The sequence below is a fragment of the Anarrhichthys ocellatus genome, unplaced genomic scaffold, assembly GCF_004355925.1.
Source record: "Anarrhichthys ocellatus isolate YVR2014 unplaced genomic scaffold, GSC_Weel_1.0 scaffold24, whole genome shotgun sequence".
NCBI classification, from domain to species: Eukaryota; Metazoa; Chordata; class Actinopteri; order Perciformes; family Anarhichadidae; genus Anarrhichthys; species Anarrhichthys ocellatus.
In genome coordinates, this window is record NW_022280054.1 from 10,432,566 (window position 1) to 10,450,776 (window position 18,211).

At 43.8% G+C, this 18,211-nt stretch overlaps 1 protein-coding gene across 4 annotated transcripts in view; it reads right to left on the reverse strand.

Annotated features, from left to right (window-relative positions):
- Positions 1–18,211, reverse strand: part of dpf1 (double PHD fingers 1) — a 36,248-nt gene that overhangs the window by 14,527 nt on the left and 3,510 nt on the right. Inside the window, exons 1-8 of one of the 4 annotated variants that reach the window (XM_031860782.1) lie at positions 10,032–16,256; positions 9,835–9,864; positions 8,768–8,928; positions 7,455–7,562; positions 6,786–6,913; positions 5,479–5,568; positions 4,352–4,430; positions 4,125–4,256 (exon numbers count right to left, since the gene is read on the reverse strand). In XM_031860782.1, the coding sequence (XP_031716642.1) occupies positions 4,125–4,256; positions 4,352–4,430; positions 5,479–5,568; positions 6,786–6,913; positions 7,455–7,562; positions 8,768–8,928; positions 9,835–9,864; positions 10,032–10,081 (778 nt within the window). In that variant the 5' untranslated portion in view covers positions 10,082–16,256. Of the gene's footprint in view, positions 1–4,124; positions 4,257–4,351; positions 4,431–5,478; positions 5,569–6,785; positions 6,914–7,454; positions 7,563–8,767; positions 8,929–9,834; positions 16,257–18,211 lie in introns of those variants that run through there. The other 3 variants (XM_031860781.1, XM_031860780.1, XM_031860779.1) reach the window with 3 other exon arrangements.

Here is an 18,211-nt window from a genome sequence, read left to right on the forward strand (position 1 = left end):
GTGTGTGTGTGTGTGTGTGTGTGTGTGTGTGTGTGTGTGTGTGTGTGATTACTGACTGTTTGGGAGGGAGTGATGGGGGATATTAAACGATTCAAATGCTGTCTCCCTTGCTCTCCTCCACTGGAGAGACCTAAGACTGCAGCATGGCCACACACACACACACACAAACACACACAAATACTGGGCCAGTCTTATCGTCAGACAGGCCAATTTAAAAACACACACTGCCAATTAACGGAGAGGCAGCATAGTTTCAGTGTGGACATTGTTGTAGAGCAGCCTGCACAGACTACGTGGATATGTATATGTTTTTGTGTGTTTATCTGCGTTTTATTGTGAGCAAATTGCTTGTTTTAAGAACCGGAGGAACAAAGAAAGTGGATGAATCGTCTGCGCTCCCTTTTCAAATGTCCACAGCTATCTCCCTCTTTTTTTTTTTTTACTAACGATTACTGACCAAAACACAATCTCCCGCAGGATAAATGCATGCTATTGTCCTTAAAGTAAGTTGCCCAAAAATAAACAAAATCACGCAGACAGAAGATAATGACGAACAAAAAACGCGCGCCGATAGAAAAGCCCTGGGGGTGAAAATAAATAGCCACAAGAAACAAAGACGGCGATCAATTTGGTTAGTGTGGATGCTGCAAGCTGACAGGAGGATTGAGGTCTGATTCACAACCTGTTTGCAGAAACCTAAATATTTGCTTTACTTGTTGTTCACTGGCATTTATTGCTTTCTTATGGCACCCTTGATACGTTTAGCAGAACCTTTGTAGCCTAGCGCTAAGTGCAATCCTGGGATGCCTACCTTTATGTACACTACCATTCAATGCTTTTTACTGCGCAGTGATTCTGGACAATCATGCTCTACTATTTAAATGGCCGCACAAACCTGGATGCCTCCAGGTTTTGCACTCGGCCCCTTTACAGCCTCAAGGAAGTCTGCCAAAGCGCAATAACTCTTACTTCCTGCAGTTCATCTCATTAAATATAAGCCGAAAGTCCCACAGGGAATGATGTGACCAGTATTCAGCGGGAGTAAATGTCTCAGAGCCAGATGTACATGAGACATTTTTCATGATGGACATTAAAACTTGTCCAACGCAGGTGGTAAGTAATGACATTTTTAGTGGCCACATTCCATTAAAATGTTCCATCTATGGTGCCAAGACATGGTTGATATATGCAGGCTTATTGGAGCACCTACATGGAATAAAGCCATCGTCATTGGCGGACGGAAAACTTAAAAATGTTTAACTCCGATAAAATTATGACTTTGCAGACTGTGCACTGACTTCATAAGGTGATGGCCTTCAAAGCTCATTGCCAAAGAATGTTGATATTGGATGATGCTGCAAAACTCAAAATTATGGCAACGTTTGTTTAGTTTTCTTCACAGCCAATGCAAATGTTTTTTTCAAATTCTTGCTTTCTAAAAATGAAACGGACAAATGGCAGCTACATGTTTGTTTAGAGTCAGCTGCCGGTCGATTTCCTGTGGTCGGACATGTTGGTCCTGTTTCATCGAGGAAAAACTACACCCTGAACTGGATCCGAACATTATCACTGGATGTAAATCGTTGGGTGTAGAATTGTCAAAACGAAATATAATTCCTGAGATACTAGGCTGGGGCCTTCAGGATACGAGTAACTGATGTATATGCTCCCAATGTTTGTCTCCACGTCAATGATTCATTGTTGTGACGTAAAGTAAAATGCATGATACCTTGCATCCCTTAAAATCAAGAGAAGGGTCTACAGCCATGCTATCGGCTCAGTGAGGCTGCACTTACGGAATACAGCCACAGAGGTGTTTTGAGCTAAATGCTAACGTCAGCCTGCTAACAAGCTCACAATGGCAACGCTGATGCTAGGCAGGTGTAATGTTAACCATGTTTATCATCTTAATTTAGTGCATTGTCATGCTAACACTTGCTAATAAGCGCTAAACACAAAGTACAGCTGAGGCTTATTAGCAGAATGTCATTGGTTTTGTCACTTAAAACCATAAATGTGAATGTCACGGTGGCGCTAGAGGAAAAGTCAGGGGATCAACGAAGACATTAGCAAGCATTGAGCTTGAGTCGTCATCACTACCTCATGAAATACTGGACCGATGCGTTCATGGATAGTCATTAAGCATTTGATAGCTGCACCCATACTGTGCGCTGCAAACTGAAAGGTACATACAGCCGACGTTGTAGAGTGTGCTGGTAATTTCTCAGAGTGTTTGACTGGTGTTTGTTCACTGACGGTCATTTACAGTTGAAGATTGTTGATTGAGGAGCTGTTTGTTGCCTCGTTGAGATGATGCATCTTTGCAGCCGCTGTTCAAACTCTGTCAAGTGTTACATTAACTCATATAGGTGGATGACTGATTGAAAATGTAAAGATGAACATCCATTCCAGTTTTTCTAAATGAGAGCAATACTGTTCATTGTTGCTGTAATGTGAAGTCAGAATTTTATTATACAGCATACTGTTTACCGTGCTTCTACTGCATGTAAATAGTTATCTCATTTTTCTTTCTATATATTATTATGAAGGCTAGCTGGTTCTGCATTTTAACTGAGTGTCAGACCATTAACACAAGAGGTCTGGCTGTGGCTTGAGCCGTGGGCTACAGCAGCCCAGACACTGAAAGGTTAAATACTACATTCTTTGAAAAGAAAGGTAGAATTACCCTCGAGCTAAGTTAGCTTTGGGGCAACCATGCAAATTTTAAGTTGTCATGTGCAAGCATCCTTCAATAGAAGCGGTGACACATCTTCTGGCTATCCACATGGAATCCAACAGAGTAAACCCACTTTTAATGCAGGAGACACAAATATGAGGCAGCTCTACTCAATGCACGATTAACCCCCGTTTGTCCCCTTTCACATAAGAGATTAATCCTTGTGGTCATGGCTATGGCAACGGGGGCAGGTACACGCTGCGATCGGTAGCTCCGATGGATTTTGCTACATTTTTGTCTTAATTTGTTGTCTTTTTGTCTTTACTGCTGGAGCTCTAATGGCATATGACAGAACACGCTCATCAACATTGGAGAAGGAAGCTTGAGGATTGGATTCATTCGTGGGGAGTGGACCTTGAGACGATAACTGCCCACGGCTGACCAGCGAGCCAGACCTGCCGGGCCAAACGCCACTGAAGCGGAGTTGAGAGGGAGGAGAGCCGAGATGATGAAACTAAGCCAACCAAGCTAGGACCTAAAACTCTTCCACCACCCGATCTGGTCCCTGGCCAACTCAGCAACTGGAGGTCGGTGAATGTTGAGCCCACATCTTTACACAGACCTGGCTCCATTGTAGCATCCCGGATCAAGCGGATCGAGAGGAGGCGGACTCTGTTTACATCAATGATGCTTGGTGCTTGAACATAGTCCAAGTTGATGGACGGTGTTTCCCTGATGTCTAATTTTTTATGTGAAGATGTCGGCCATATTGCCCAGAAAATTGTTTTGTTGCTGCTGTTTGCATTCCTCCTGATGCTAATTTTAAAAAACGCATATGTACTACTGTTTTTGTTTTGTTGTTTGTCATGTTTTTACTTGTGTATCGAATCGACTACAACTGCATTTTGTTTGTGCAACCCTGTGTTGCAAAATGACAATACATTGTCCTTGAATCCTTGTCTCTACAGAAGCTCCCAACTGTAGCTGCATAAACACAAAGCCTGTTTACCAAAGCCAGCGTCCGACACTTGTTTAACCGAGGTCAAGAGTCGGGTCAAGAAGCCAAGTCGGACGGTCGGACGGTGACCCATTTCGGCAGACCGCGATCACAGTTTTAACCTGCGTCACTGCGTCAGTCTGAAAAGGGAATCAGGGAGAGCTGAAGAAGTCCGCTCAACTCAGTGCTCCACTGGGGGGAAATCTTATCTTTCATCCACACAAGTGCTCACTTTCAAATTTGGCTCAGCCAGCTGTCTAACTATCTATAATGCAGTAGGAGGAACTCCAGGGCGATCAATAGCCCCTTGATGATATTCTGATTATTAAGGATCGTTGGAATGATCCGGAAACTGCTAAAACCAAAACACTCCGCATGTAAGTAAAAAATGGATGATGATGGACAACTGGAGGACTTCAAGTGACTTTAATATTCAGACAGCAGACTCACGCTTGTGGTTGTTCTTGCGCTGGAAGGGTAGTGTGTGTCGCTCCGAGTCTTCTTCCCCCTCCTCATCTGCCAGGTGTGTGTGAGTGTAATGGTAACTCAGCCCTGGGCGGTTCTTATAGCGCTTTCCACAGACTGTAACACACACAAACACACACAGTGTATAAAATGAGTTATCTGTAAAAGTATGAGGAGAAACAGGAATAAAGAAATAAAGTTGCAACGCTCACTGTCACAGACGTAGGGCTTGTCTCTGTCTTCAATGGCAGCCGGCTCTTGTCTCTTCCTCATGCCCCCGACACCATAGGCCTGCAGAGACCCCCCCCACACACACACACACACACACAAACACACACACACACACTTGTGAGAACTCAGACAGCCACATGCAAAATCATACATGTACTCAAGATACAAACAAAAAGTTTAAACTTCAACACTTGTTACACAAGTCCTGCAGACACACACACACACACACACACACACATGATAAAAACAGCGTGACAGCACACTCTTCACTTGTGTGTTCAAGTGTCTACACACACATACACACATGCTTGCATTCTACTGTAATCATCTGCTCTCAGTGTAAAGCTCCACTTCCAGCAGGAGGGGGCTGATGACACCTAGCAGGGGAGCAACAGCTCCAATTAGCAACCCTGGTGTCTGTGTGTGAGCATGTGTACGTGTGTGATGATTTTCAGAATACATTGTTAACACTTGATTATCTTCCCATAAGACACCCAAAAAGAGAGTGTGTGTGTGTGGGGACCCTGTTTGATCTAATCAAAGTTGTAAAAAAAGAAAAAAAGGTTGTCTCAGCATGATTTCAAATCTCTGAAAGCATTTGCATGTATTAATAATTGTTGCAGACTCAGGAATACGGAGAAGTCAAAGTCACAATAAATTAAACCTATCATAACCTCACACCAGAAAAACAAAGTGCCATTTCTGTAGATGCAATTAGTACAATGTCTCCATGTATATACTGTATTGGAATAAAGGCTTTAATTTAATACTTCTAAGATTCATTTCGACACCAGCAACACAGGGCTCTTACACTATACTCTTATATGTGTTGTGCAAATGTAGCAGATTCCATTTAAATCAGAATAACTGAAGGGCTGTCATTTTATAGTGTAATCTAAATCAGTACTCCTTATGCTCTGTGTCCGACAGGCTGAACTTTCACATCGCAGTTTGACTCCGAGCTTGATCCGGGTCAAGTCGGCAGACTTTCCGAGCGTCACTCTTCTGCACTAACAGCCAAACAGTTTATATTGTGGCTAATTGTTCAGGATAAAATGACCAGGGGAGAAAAAAAGAGATGAATATTGAAATATCATTTGTGCTTTACCCGTGCTTTGGTACGGTTCTTGCGTTTCGGGACGTCTTCCTCTATCTCGTCCCCCTCCAGCTCATGAGGGAAATCCCCGACCAGCAGCTTCTACGGACGAGAGACAGAGAGACAGAGAGACAGATGGACTGTCAGAGAGGTAAGTTAGTTTCCTTTCCTTTATTTACCTTTTCCTCTCTTTTCTTTGCTTTCCTCTCAACCATCTCGGCCTCTACTTGCTTTTGTGCTGCTCCGCATGAAATTGCACGTCTTCCTGCTGATTTTGAGAGTATTTGCATAATCCCACTGCAGGAAACAACCTTAAGAGCAGAACCATTGCATTACTAAATATAGCCAAATGTGTCACCATTTAATTGCAATAAAAGATGCGGTTAAAGACTTCCTCAATTAAAGGGGTGCACCACGCAATTTAGGATTGCACTTCTATATGTCAGCAGACTCACAAGAGGCACATTAAAAAAGATAATAAAGCAGCAGAGGCCAAGATATCCCTATTCTTCGTCCTTAATATGAGTAAAGCTCCAAAAACACTGGATCTCACATCTCCCATAATGCAAAAATTGTCTACAGCTGTTTTCACAGGCTTTGTCGTGCGCCTCAGGACAAATACACTGAACTTCATGTTACGGTGGACTCTTTACGACAAGAGGGTTTTAGTTTTTCTTGTCCTCAGTGAAGGAAAATAAAAGGTTTATTTTCTAAAAAGACTGGGAAACATCTGAAGATGATAAGCAGCGAGGGAAGAGCTGAGTGTGCGCATGACTGGCTGGGCTGGAGTCAGGGGAAGCCCCGGATTAGAGGCCCCAAAAACTTCTCTATCTCTCTAAGGGCCACTGTGAGGACCATTCACTCAACAGCTGATTGATTAGCTGTCCGTCTGAATACTAGAGCAACTGCCTCGAGCTGGTGAAATACTCCAGCCAGATGGGCAAGTTTTCGCTCAGAAGTTACTGAGTGCAACATGCTGCATAAACGTCCCTCAAATAACAGCTCACAAGTTCGGCCTGTAAAACACGTGAGCGGAATCCCGGTAAAACACCGAGAATGACTGCAGTGCAGTCACACACAATTACAAGCACACACTCACGCACACACACTTGTGACCCAGTGCCAGGAGGGAGCTGTCAGAGCTGCGGGAGCTTGTGTCAATGCCAAAACACACACTCGGAGAGAGAGAGACAAAGGCAGAGAAAAAGACAAAGACACACAAACACAGACAGCCTGACATACGAACAAGACACAGGGAACAACAAAGTACAGAAGAGAGGAAATGAGAGAGAGGGAAGAAAGAGAAACGAGAGTCTCACCTGACACTCGCTCATTGGCTCTTCTTCCTTGGTTTCTACCTTCTTGTCCAGGGTTTCCCCGGCGAGCAGCGACTCCAACACGGGACCATCTGGGACGCCCCCCTCCTTCTTTAGAGAAGCCTCGTAGTCTGGAGAACGAGACAGTCGCAATCAGAAAACAGCAGAAGTCTCTCATTCACGCTGACATGCTCAGTTGAGCTGACAGTGCCCCGAGGAAACTGAATGTGGCTGCTTCATGACGGCACAAGGACTTCTGCAGCGTACAGACGCTGAAGTGATCCTCTGTAATATGTCTAAAATACCATATGTTTGTGTATTGCTTGTCATTTCATACAACCACCTTGTAGAGTGTAAGTAAATAAGCAAAAAGTTCAATTTTATTCTGAATTGTTTAACTAAAAACTATGGCTATGCATAAAACTGTCTTTTAATTATGAACAGAGCTGTGAGCCATTTCTGTAAGTGTTAAAGTTATTTCAAAATTAGAAGAAAGTGGATGTGATGTGCAGCCAAACATTGGTCAAATCCACAGAACATTTTTTAAATACCCAATTCCAAGTTATGTGACACCATCGTAGGATGTGGAATAAAGATGGATTTTTTTAAACCAGTATCAATCGCACAACTCTGTCAATGGTAAAAGTTATCAAAAAATTGCTCGTTAATTACCGATCTTGAACTCGATCGGTACAAGCCGCGGGTCCTCCAGGATGTTTAGCCGTCTCTTCTTCCGCCAGCAGCGAGCGGGATATGTGTACAACTGACCTGGAGCATGACCTGAAACACAGAGGAATACAAACACAGCTCGGTTACAAGACACGCTGCCACGATCCGGACGTTAGTTAGTGAATGAAAGCACGAAAAATGGATGATAAGATGAATAGATAGTCAGAGTCTGATGTGCTAGAATATTAACATTCAAAATGTCTACATTTACACAAAGCAGTGAGTTGAGATAAACGCCAACACATCATAGTTTATTGTAGTACCGCTAAGGATGACGGGAATGACGTTCGTTTTTCCGGTGCTTTCAGATATCACAAAAGTTATAGAATTTAACCTGAGAGAGACGTAAACTTCTGAACCAAATTTCATTTAAATTTGATCCAATGGAGACATTTCAGTCTGCACCACAAAATGGGAAAGTCATAGTTAATTGGGGCATTCATTATCTGGGAACCATGAATTACTGTATAAAAGTCTTAATCCATCTAATAGTTGAACTGTCTGAACTCTTGCATGGCTATAAAAGGCTTTGGCGTAAATGGCTGTATGTTATGGTCTTGTACATGTTTCCTCACCAAAGATGTGTCATTATTAATACAGTTTTTAAATATAAACTACTTTTTGTTGGTTTTGGAAAATAATCAGCCATTAAAAATGCATCAAATAGTAATAAAAATGTAATCTTTAACTCATGCAACTCTATTTAATTCAACACTATTCTATGCAAATGCAAGTTATAACCAAAAACTAACTAACTAACAAACAGACACCAAGCAAAGCCTACAAACTCAAAACGTTAACACACTCATGCACAAGTTCACACACACACACACACACACACACACACACTCTCTCTCTGGAAGAGTTGGTGCCAGCGGCGTATCATTGCCTACAGGGTTGTCTGATTCACTGCCAAAATACACTGATGTTACAGAGAAAGAGAGAGCGATGAGGAAACAACCGTTGGGGAAAGTAAAGAAAGAAGTTAAGGTGTGAAAGGTAGGAGGCCTGGAAACGAGGGGGGAGGAAATGAGGGAGAGGTGAGAGGAAAAAGGAGACGAGAAACAAGCAGAGCAGAGGAAGGGGAATGAAGCTGTGAGACGAATGACGCAGAGAAAATAATTTGTTTAGCACAACAGCTGGTAAACGCAACACAACAAAGAAGAGAGCTCTGAAGAGCTTCTCAAGCCTCAGCCAGCCACTTTATCCTGACACGGTATGAAAACACACACACACACACCCTGAGAGACACACACCTGGTCCGCGGTGGTTCTTCTCCATCCAGATGTAGCAGTTGCTCTGGGCCACGCCGGTCTGGGAGTCCAGGAAGGGGAGACGCATGGAGCGCTCTGCGCACAGACGGGCATTGTAGCTGCGACAGTGTTCAATGGCCTCCTTATAGAACTCCTCACCAAGACTGAGAGGATAAAGACAGGAGGAAGAGGAGGAGGAGGATGAGGGAGAATAGAAAGAAGGAGGGTGTGTGACGGGGTCAAAGGTGAACGCCAAAGAGGGAATACAGTCCAAAATTAGCAAGCACAATGGTGTGTGTTTGTGTGAGTCATAAAAAGGGAGTTTCATGGACAGGTGTAGGGCAAGTGTGTGTGTGTGTGTGTGTGTGTGCAAGCACAAATAAGAATCCACGGTGACACAGTTGTCCCAGACACTTTAAATGTCCTTTTTCAGTTTTATCCTTGATTTTAACTCTTGAAGTCCCTAAGTGACACATACTGAACATCCTGGTGAGGTCATGTGACAGTGAGTTCGTTTGTGTACCAATGACATCACTTCCAAAATGGCTGCCTGGCTGGTGAGCACATTTGGCAGAACTAGCCAAGAGGAGTGCATTTATACGTAAACGCCCATCGTGACATATCTAACATTTCAGATCCTTGACTCTAGAGGGTAGTATTTAGAAAATATTTTCAGAAATGTGTTACACGTGTTTCATTTAGTCTGTTTTATATCCCCCATATTTTGTTCTGGGTTCTTATGGGTTAAACACACTTCTAAGGGTTGGTGCACGTGTGTAAAGCCAAAAGGGGCATCGCCTGGTCAATCATGAGCAGTTATGGTGTGATTGAGGGTGTGTGTGTGCGGTCATATTAACCTGGGTCACAGCAGACGACCGCACTGTTCAAGCCACACAGTCACACACATGGAAGTTACAGTAACACATTTTTCACCGTGAGGACAATGTGTGCACTCATTGCACTGTATCTTCTCACCTGTACAAGTGTGAGTTTGATTAAGATTCAGTGTAATATTCTTCTCTTTGTTCCTCCCTCCCTCCCTCCCTCCCGTCTCCCCTCCTCTCTCTTACCTGTTCTTGATGACTGCACCTCCAGATTGCCTGTAGGGAGAAGAAGAAAAAGGGAAAAAAATGATAGATGTGTGGTGAGTCACTGCTCCTCTCCCCCCTACATCCTCTCTCACTCCCTCTCCACTTCTCAGTCTTTTAAAGAAATCTCTTTTTCCGTCTTTTTTCTTCCGATTATCTTGTTGTTGTTGCATGTTTACCTTTCACACTTTGCCCATTTCTCGCTGCACTTCTTCTTTGTTATTTGCATGTTCCTTCGCACTTCTCTGTCTTCTCTTTGTCTCTCTTTCCTGTTAATCACTCCTCTCTAGTGTCTTCCTGCTGAGTGCAGCCATCAAGGTCACAATACAGACGGTAGATACAGGACACAGTAAACTACAGCGACACACATACGCACAGAGCTACAGTGCTGGGACAACAGCGTCCTCACAAATACAGTGCAGTGCAGCCGATTTAGCATTGCATAACAGTGTCAGACCAGAGATATCGTTCTTTTTAATCTATGCATTTTTCTTCCCTTTCCAAAACCTGCTGCCTACCTTACCCACAATGCAACTCGACTGCTGACAGTTCAATCAGAGATTCAGGTACGTTATGCTCGAAAGAGGAGCGAGTTTCAGGTTTCTTTTTGTTGAGATAACTTGAGATAACTCCACAAACACGCATTTCTTTTTCGATTTCAAATTTGTGTTTTCAGCCCTGACTCAAGTGACTTGAGGACGTTTATCTGACTTCATGCAGCTCCCTCTGGAGCCACAAAAGGTTTGATCTCAATCTCCAACACCTGAAAACTCACTTTTGATGTGTAGCATAGAGGCTGCATCTAAAGGAATCTGGCAAATAATGACAGAAAATAAATTAAAAGGTGTACAACTTTAATTTGGTGACGATTGGATCAAATTTGGTAATTTAAAATTGCAAACTCATCCTAATGGATTCATCATGATCTAATAGATCCAGTGGAAAAATAATTAGATTTTAAAGCCACAAAATGCCCGAAACGCAAAAAAAGAATTTCATATTTTAGCTTTATCTGCATCAAATCTAACCAGTTCCCTCTTGGCCCAAGCCTTCAATTTGTCCAAGATTTTACTGAAATCTGTGAAATCATTTTTTTGTTTTTTAATATCTGCTAATTAACAGACGAAAAGGTACTTATTGAAATCTGCCACTACAACACACTACAACAAACTCTCAAGGTACAAACAGAACAGATCATCATCTTTGAGCAGAGGAAAAGCAAAATTAAGATGTGACTTTTTGACAAGACGCTCAAACGGAAAGAGGATTATCTACACTTTAATATCCTCAAACTGGATAAAACTTGTGAAAATGTCAACAACAATCAACTGTCCTGGTTAGTATAAGGACAAATTTAACTCCCGTAAGACCCAGCAGATGCTGGTGAGGTCTGACAGCTTGTGCGTCGACATCTTCAAAACCTCCTGAACCAGTTCTGCAACCTTGCGGGCCATCGCTGGATGTGTGACATTTAAAGGATGGGATCCGGGTGTCAATATGTGTCGTTTGGAATGGACTGCTCGCCTTCTGCTGAAGAGGATGTGTTTCTGTGCAGCTCGGCGCCTGCAATCGGCTGAGCATTTGACAAATAGAGTATTTGAATGGCGACGTTGGAGGTACGTCACTTTTCCTCAACTCGCTTCACTTTGCTTTAGTGCTTTGCAAGCGGTCCTCCGTGTAGTTTACAATAAGCTGAAGACGAACTGAGCGGGGTAGAGGCCTGTCCAGAGAGAAGCAGCCACTGTGGATAAAAGCAACACCTAAATGCTTCATTTAAAGTCAGAGTTTGTACCTGCAGAAGTACACCTATAAATAGTGATGAGGAGGGAGAATAAAGGCTCACACACTGAGAGGTGCTCTAACAGTCACAAACACAGGTTCAGAAAGCCTTACATGCTTCTTTTTTACATACTACAGTAAGGCGAACATGGTGAAAAAAAGACTTGGACTTCCAGGCTCCACTAGTGACCAAAGTGAAAAACCAGAGGAGGAAAAAAGACAACATTCAAAATGTAAAACAGCTCATCACCTCTGAGCCCCCCCTCCTGCCTCAGCAACTCTCTCACTTCAAAACCAGCTCTCCTTCATCCCTACATCACCTTCATTCCTCTCTCCTCCGCCGGAGAATGAGCCGGTCCCCTCTCGATAATAAGTTGACAGCTGTAGAAAATGGCTTCTTTCAATTTGGGTGCTCCCAATCTCATTATATTGTGATAGGAGAGCTGCATGACTGTTTGCCTATTTGGTTGCTCGCACGGGAGAAGAGCTGAGGCACTCTAAGTGGAGGCTGAGAGGGAGATATACGCAAAGAGGAAGTTGGGAGAAGATATTTGAAGAAAGAGGGAAGGAGGATGAGATGAGCAGAGGAGAGAAAACGAGAAAGAGGAAAGTGACATCCAACGAGGGAGAGGCAGAAATATATGGGGAGGAAAGGGGTGAGAAGAGGAAGGGAGACTAAATGAGAGAGAAGATGGACAAAGAGAGAGATAACTCTGCAGTAACAGAGCAGGACGACCTGTGAAAAGACGTGACTCGCTGATAACACTTCATCTTTAGCTCGCTGTCGTTTAAAAGAGGGGCTAACGGCACATTTCTCTGCACCATGAAACCCTTAATTCAGCAGCAAATAGCCACCAGAGGAAATCAGACTCTCAACATCAATTTGTAAAATAATAATCTTCAGCTCTTGGAGTTGATTCAGAAATCACAGTGAAGGGGTGGCAACGGCGGAAAGAGCGTGATCAGCAAACATTTCTTAGAATGCAATCTTTCATTGTGCAATATGGGCCTGAATAGCAATGAAACATCCCTATTCTTCAATCAGCACCGTGTTACTCCCACATGGATCTGAGTGGGAGACTGAGACTGCTTTAAAGGTGCTGAATTCAATATTGTGAGCAGAGGGATTGCCTCCCCACAGTTCTCAACATGGTGGCAGCTGAGCTGGCGGCTTGCAGCTAACAGTGCAAACAACGGCAATAGTGCTAACAGTGTTTACCTAGGGGGGAAACCAGAGGGTTGGCTCCACAGACTGTATATAAGAAGTAAACGTAGTCGTCGTAACATCACTCATTGGTTTGTAGACTGCCGTTTTGAAGCCTTACGTTCGGCAATTTGGACGGCGCCATCTTGGCTTTTGTCAACCAATGAATAGAGGTTACCATATTTGGACTGCGGAGGAGTGACGTACAGATGCTGTATACGTCTCTGGTAATGCCAATGACCTGTCAATCCCAGTAAGCCAGCCCTAAAGCATACCCTGCTTTATTTACATCACGCTGTGTTGAAGAAGACTTGAAACTATAGATTCAGTAAAACACAGAAAGTTTAGAACATAAAAGCGACATCCAGCTGTACGAAGGATCATATAAATGTTTGACGAAAGTGCACATTAGATTACTCGAAACTCATGTTTCCAATGTTTACTGAGGTAATAAATCAAGAGAGAAGTAGAGTCATTTTCTCATAGACTTCTATACTATTAGACTTTGTTTTGCAACCAGAGGAGTCGCCCGATGCTGGCCCGTAGAGAGAATGCTAGTTTAAGACACTTCTTCAGAACCGGAGGTTGCTGCCTGGTTGCAGCTAAGCTTCTGCATCAATTCCGTAGTTGCAATACTTCTGGGAAGCTTGTGGAAAGCTTCCGCAGAGCCGCAGAGCCAGGTTTGCGGAGCTCGCAGAGAGCCTCCTCATAACGAAAAAAATGCGATGCATAGTACCTCGCATCCTGTTACAACAACAACCTTATTAATTCTAGGCACAGGAGCTCCACCTTATTGTCCAACTCTTCCTTAATGTTTCTTTTTTTACAGCCATTGAGTTGTGTTGGGCCAAACTCATATGGAACTATTGAATCACCTCTATCGAATACATCAAAGCCCACCTGACAAAAGACCACAGGTCCAAATCAGAAGGAATTACGTGTTAATGCATGAGCGCACAGCCGCAGGAGTATGAATCAGGAATAATATGCACTATAAAGGATGCACACACTTGCCCGGCTATGTCAACAAAGCAAGGAGAACCTCGGACAGCATCACACACAGAGGGAGAGTGACTTTCTCTGCTCAGGTAAATATTGCTCCACTCTATCTTTACATCGCAAATAGTTAATTGCCGGCTGTATTAAACACTGCTACAACTTCATTTTTACTCTGATGGGTGACAGGGTGGCTCTGCTAAGTTCATCACTAGCCATGTGTCCTGTCATAATGTAAAGATAAAGCATTAGCTACATGCTGGTGAATTGTACATGTGGCAGAAAATCAGAGACTTGAGGGAATAGTTTGACATGGTGAGTAATGCACATACAAGTATTTGATTTCTTGCTGAGAGTTAGATGAGAAGATTGATACCAAGCTCATGGACAAAAAACTACAGCCGGGAGGGGACTGTTAGCTTAGCATTTGTCCAAAGGTAACAAAATAATCAGCCTACCAGGAAACCTCTAAAGCTCCCTTATTAACACAGTATATATTGTTATGAAGCGAATAAGCGTATTTCCCAAAGTGTGGAACTATTTCTATATTGTAGACAAGGAAGAAAGGCTCAGCTACTATTTTTCCTCCACGTGGAGGGAAACTGTCTCGGCTGCAGCACTCTGGCCTGTGGCCGACCAACCCAGCAGCTACTGAAAACACAGACCACAGGAAGAGGCACCGAGAAACCAAAGTGTCCATCATCAAACCACACAGCCAATGAAGGAAAGCCGAAACCTGATTCTACACTTACACACACACACACACACACACACACACACACACACACACATGCATACAGTGGGTTTACGCCTCATTGTGCATGAAAACTAATTTTACAATTCCAATAATTTTCATTTCTATTATCCTCAACATCTATTGCTATTGCAGGTTTATTCCAGCTATATTTCACACTAATGAACGCACACAGACTCACGAGCGCAGGCAGAGAGAAATACTAGCAGCTTTAGGAATTGACTGTCGGAGTGCCAACCCTCCAATGAACTGAAGCTGACTACCAAAGATGTCCAGGCAGACATGACAGAAATGACAATCACACAGGCCCGTGCTGTGCAAGGGCACAAAAACATCACAAAGGACACCTGTGCACATGCATGTGCACGCACACACACAGCAATGCTACAAAAAAAACGAATACATGCACTGGTACATACATTCTAAAAAGGACATTAATATACATGCATGCGCACGGGAATATAACAAAGAGGTTCATGCATGCAAACACAATATAGACAATATTATGAAGCTCCAACCACAGACACACACACAGACACACACACACACCAAATCAAGTTTAGATGAAGAAAATGAATGGGAGCGCCTGGAGCATGTGGTCTATGTGTGTGTATGAATCCTTAGCTCACATTGAGCTGTCTGTCTCAGCCTGCACTAAGCAAACAGCAGGGAGGGAGAGGCCTTCATGAAAACACTGAAGAAACTGGGAACAGTGGGAGCACACCCACACACACACACACACACACACACACTTGTGTTCCTGACAGGCAGCAGACATACAGCATTCCTAAAAAGCACAGCCACCCCACCAGGCCCACGGTGGGTCAGCTATTGTCTGAATCTCTGGGCGATTCCTCAAGCCCCATCCAGCAGAGGCCGTCCACTTCAGCACATACTGAGTCCAGTGTTGAATCCACACACTGCTAAAACAGACAGACACACACACACACTGCCGGTAGCATTCCTGTGGTTACGGTGCAATTAACCAAACCAATTAGCTGGTTCCTCGACCAATAGAGAAAACAGAGGGCTCCCCCTAGAGGTGAAATTGAATCATTGGAAAAACTGATGAGAAATATGAGGAAATTATGAAAATTAGTCCACAATTTAAAAAATAAAAAAATGATCGTGAACGCCAACAAAGGATTTCATTTTAATGGTGGATTGCAACTGGGTGAAATTAGGTAATTAAACTGGGAGGAAATGAAGTATTCCAAATGTAAATGGCTCTACGAGGGCTGAAGGCAGATTGTATGGGAGTGATTTGCACTTTAGATTTGTTAGCAAATGATGCCGAGGCAATGGCTGTAGACTGTTAGCTCTGTGTGTGTGTGTGTGTGTGTGTGTGTGTGTGTGTGTGTGTGTGTGTGTGTGTGTATGGGTTAGCTTTAAGCCTGTGAAAACACTTGCGCCTGCAGACCCAAGTCTGTACACCTGGTCGACACACCTGTCTCATCCACCATTGTCCATCTGTGCAGTTACTCACACAGTCACACACACGCACACACACATTGGTGTTGTCTGGCCTACGGAGCTTTGTGTGCGTGTGTTTGTGTGTGTGCAGAGTGGAGAACGGTCAGGATGCCTACTGTACTGTTCCTCCCCTCCCCCCAAACCCAGCCTCCATGGCTGAACTCAACAGATTAAACTATGCAATGTAACCCTTACCAATCCACCCCTCCCCCCCCCCCCCCCCCCCCACATCCCCCCATCCTCACCACCCTCAATTCAATTTTTACTCTCTCTCTCTCTCTATCAATCACTCACTCACTCTCTCACTCTCTCTCTATCTCTCTCTCTCTCTCAGTGAAATGATTTGTCTTTTTTCTCTCTTCTACCATTCTCTGTGCATGTGCACGTGAACACATTTCCCTGTTCTTCTGATGATTGCTAGGCTGCAGTGGCAAGGAGATATATATATATATATACACAGTATATCAGTGAATACTAAAATACATTGGATAATGCTGCACACGTACAACCACACCAATGCACGTGCACAAACGCAAACATGCACCCTGAAAATACAGTTCGACAATTTAAAGGGAACACACATTGGAGTGCATTGTGTGTGTGTGTTTGTGTGTGTAGTGTCAGAGTGCATGTCAGTCTCCAAGACAAAGAGGCCACACACTCTATCTGACAGTGACAGACAGACAAATGGACAGACAGGAGTGTGTGTGTGTGTGTGTTTGTGTGTGTGTGTGTGTGTGTGTGTGTGTGTGTGTGTGTGTGTGTGTGTGTGGCAGGGTATATGCAGGAGTGGACGTCTGTGCAGGAGCAGACGTCTGCCACATAACCAGCTGAAAAATGTCAGTTTGCTCAAATTGCTGTCACAGCACTGCATCTGTGTGTGTGTGTGTGTGTGTGTGTGTGTGTGTACATGTGTGCGTGTGTGTCTGCTACTGCCTGTTTGCATATTTGAACATGACGAGAGATTTGACACACAGAAAGTGAGGAGGGCAGACAGCAGCAGCTCATGTCACATCTGTCAAAAGGTTTGTGTTACCTGCTACGTGGGATTTTAATGAAGAGTTGCGTTTCATTTCCTGTGTGTGTGTGTACGTGTGTGTGTGCGTGTGTGTGTGTGTGCGTGTCTCCCTTGTTGTCCACTGGGTGTGGTTATCTTGGAGTCACTATAAAACTGAATCATGGGCCTCTCTGTGTGAATGTAACTATGTGTGCACGTTTTCTGTTTGTGGGTATTTGTCTGCAATACTTACACATGTTCTCATCCGTGCATTTCAGCATGCTGAGTATTTGTGTTTGTGTGTGCTGGTCTATGTGTGTGGATGTATGTAGCCCGTAGCTAGCTGCAGTGTGTATTGAGGGCAGTACATCAGGGTAAGGCAATCTGCCTCTGAACAGCTCCTTCAGGTGAGATTTATCACCACTGCACTTGGCCTCTTATTATGGCGATGGATTCCCTACCTCTGTATCTGGGTGCACGTGTGGGTGCACGTGTGAGTGCATATGTGTGTGTGTGTGTGTTTTCTTAGCCCCCACCTCACCCTCCACCTCCTCAGTCTGTATCCTTATTAAAGTGCTGCAGAGGGAAGCAGACATTGGTTTGTGTTGACTCCACCCTCAACAACTCCTGATAGGGATCCACTGGACACGCACGCTGGGAATAATATAAATGGGGAATGACAACAGAGAGGAAATAACGCTGAGGAGAGGAGAGATTTGGGTTGATTAATTCTCCCACCACACCTTTTGCATTTGGACTACAAGTTTGCGACCAAACAAAACTACAAATTCCAATTTTCCTCGGTGGAAATCACGCAAGGTCCCAAAGCAGTGGAGCTGACTGACAGTCAGTTAGGTAGCACTGGAGAAATAGGTCATAGAGCTAAAAATACTTATCTATGTCTCTCTCTCTCATTCTCTCTCTATCCTGTCTTCTAAAAACACACACAAAGTAAAACAGATAGAAAGTCTAAATAAGGGGCTGATGAAAGGAATAACTGAAAAAGAAATACCCTTAAAAACATCAGACCTCAGGCTTAGCCTACTCCCGTACGAATGAAGAAAAAACAGAGCAAGAAAGGGAATGAGAGAGTGCAACTGTGTGTGCTTCCCATTCTGTGTGTGTGTGTGTGTGTGTGTGTGTGTGTGTGTGTGTG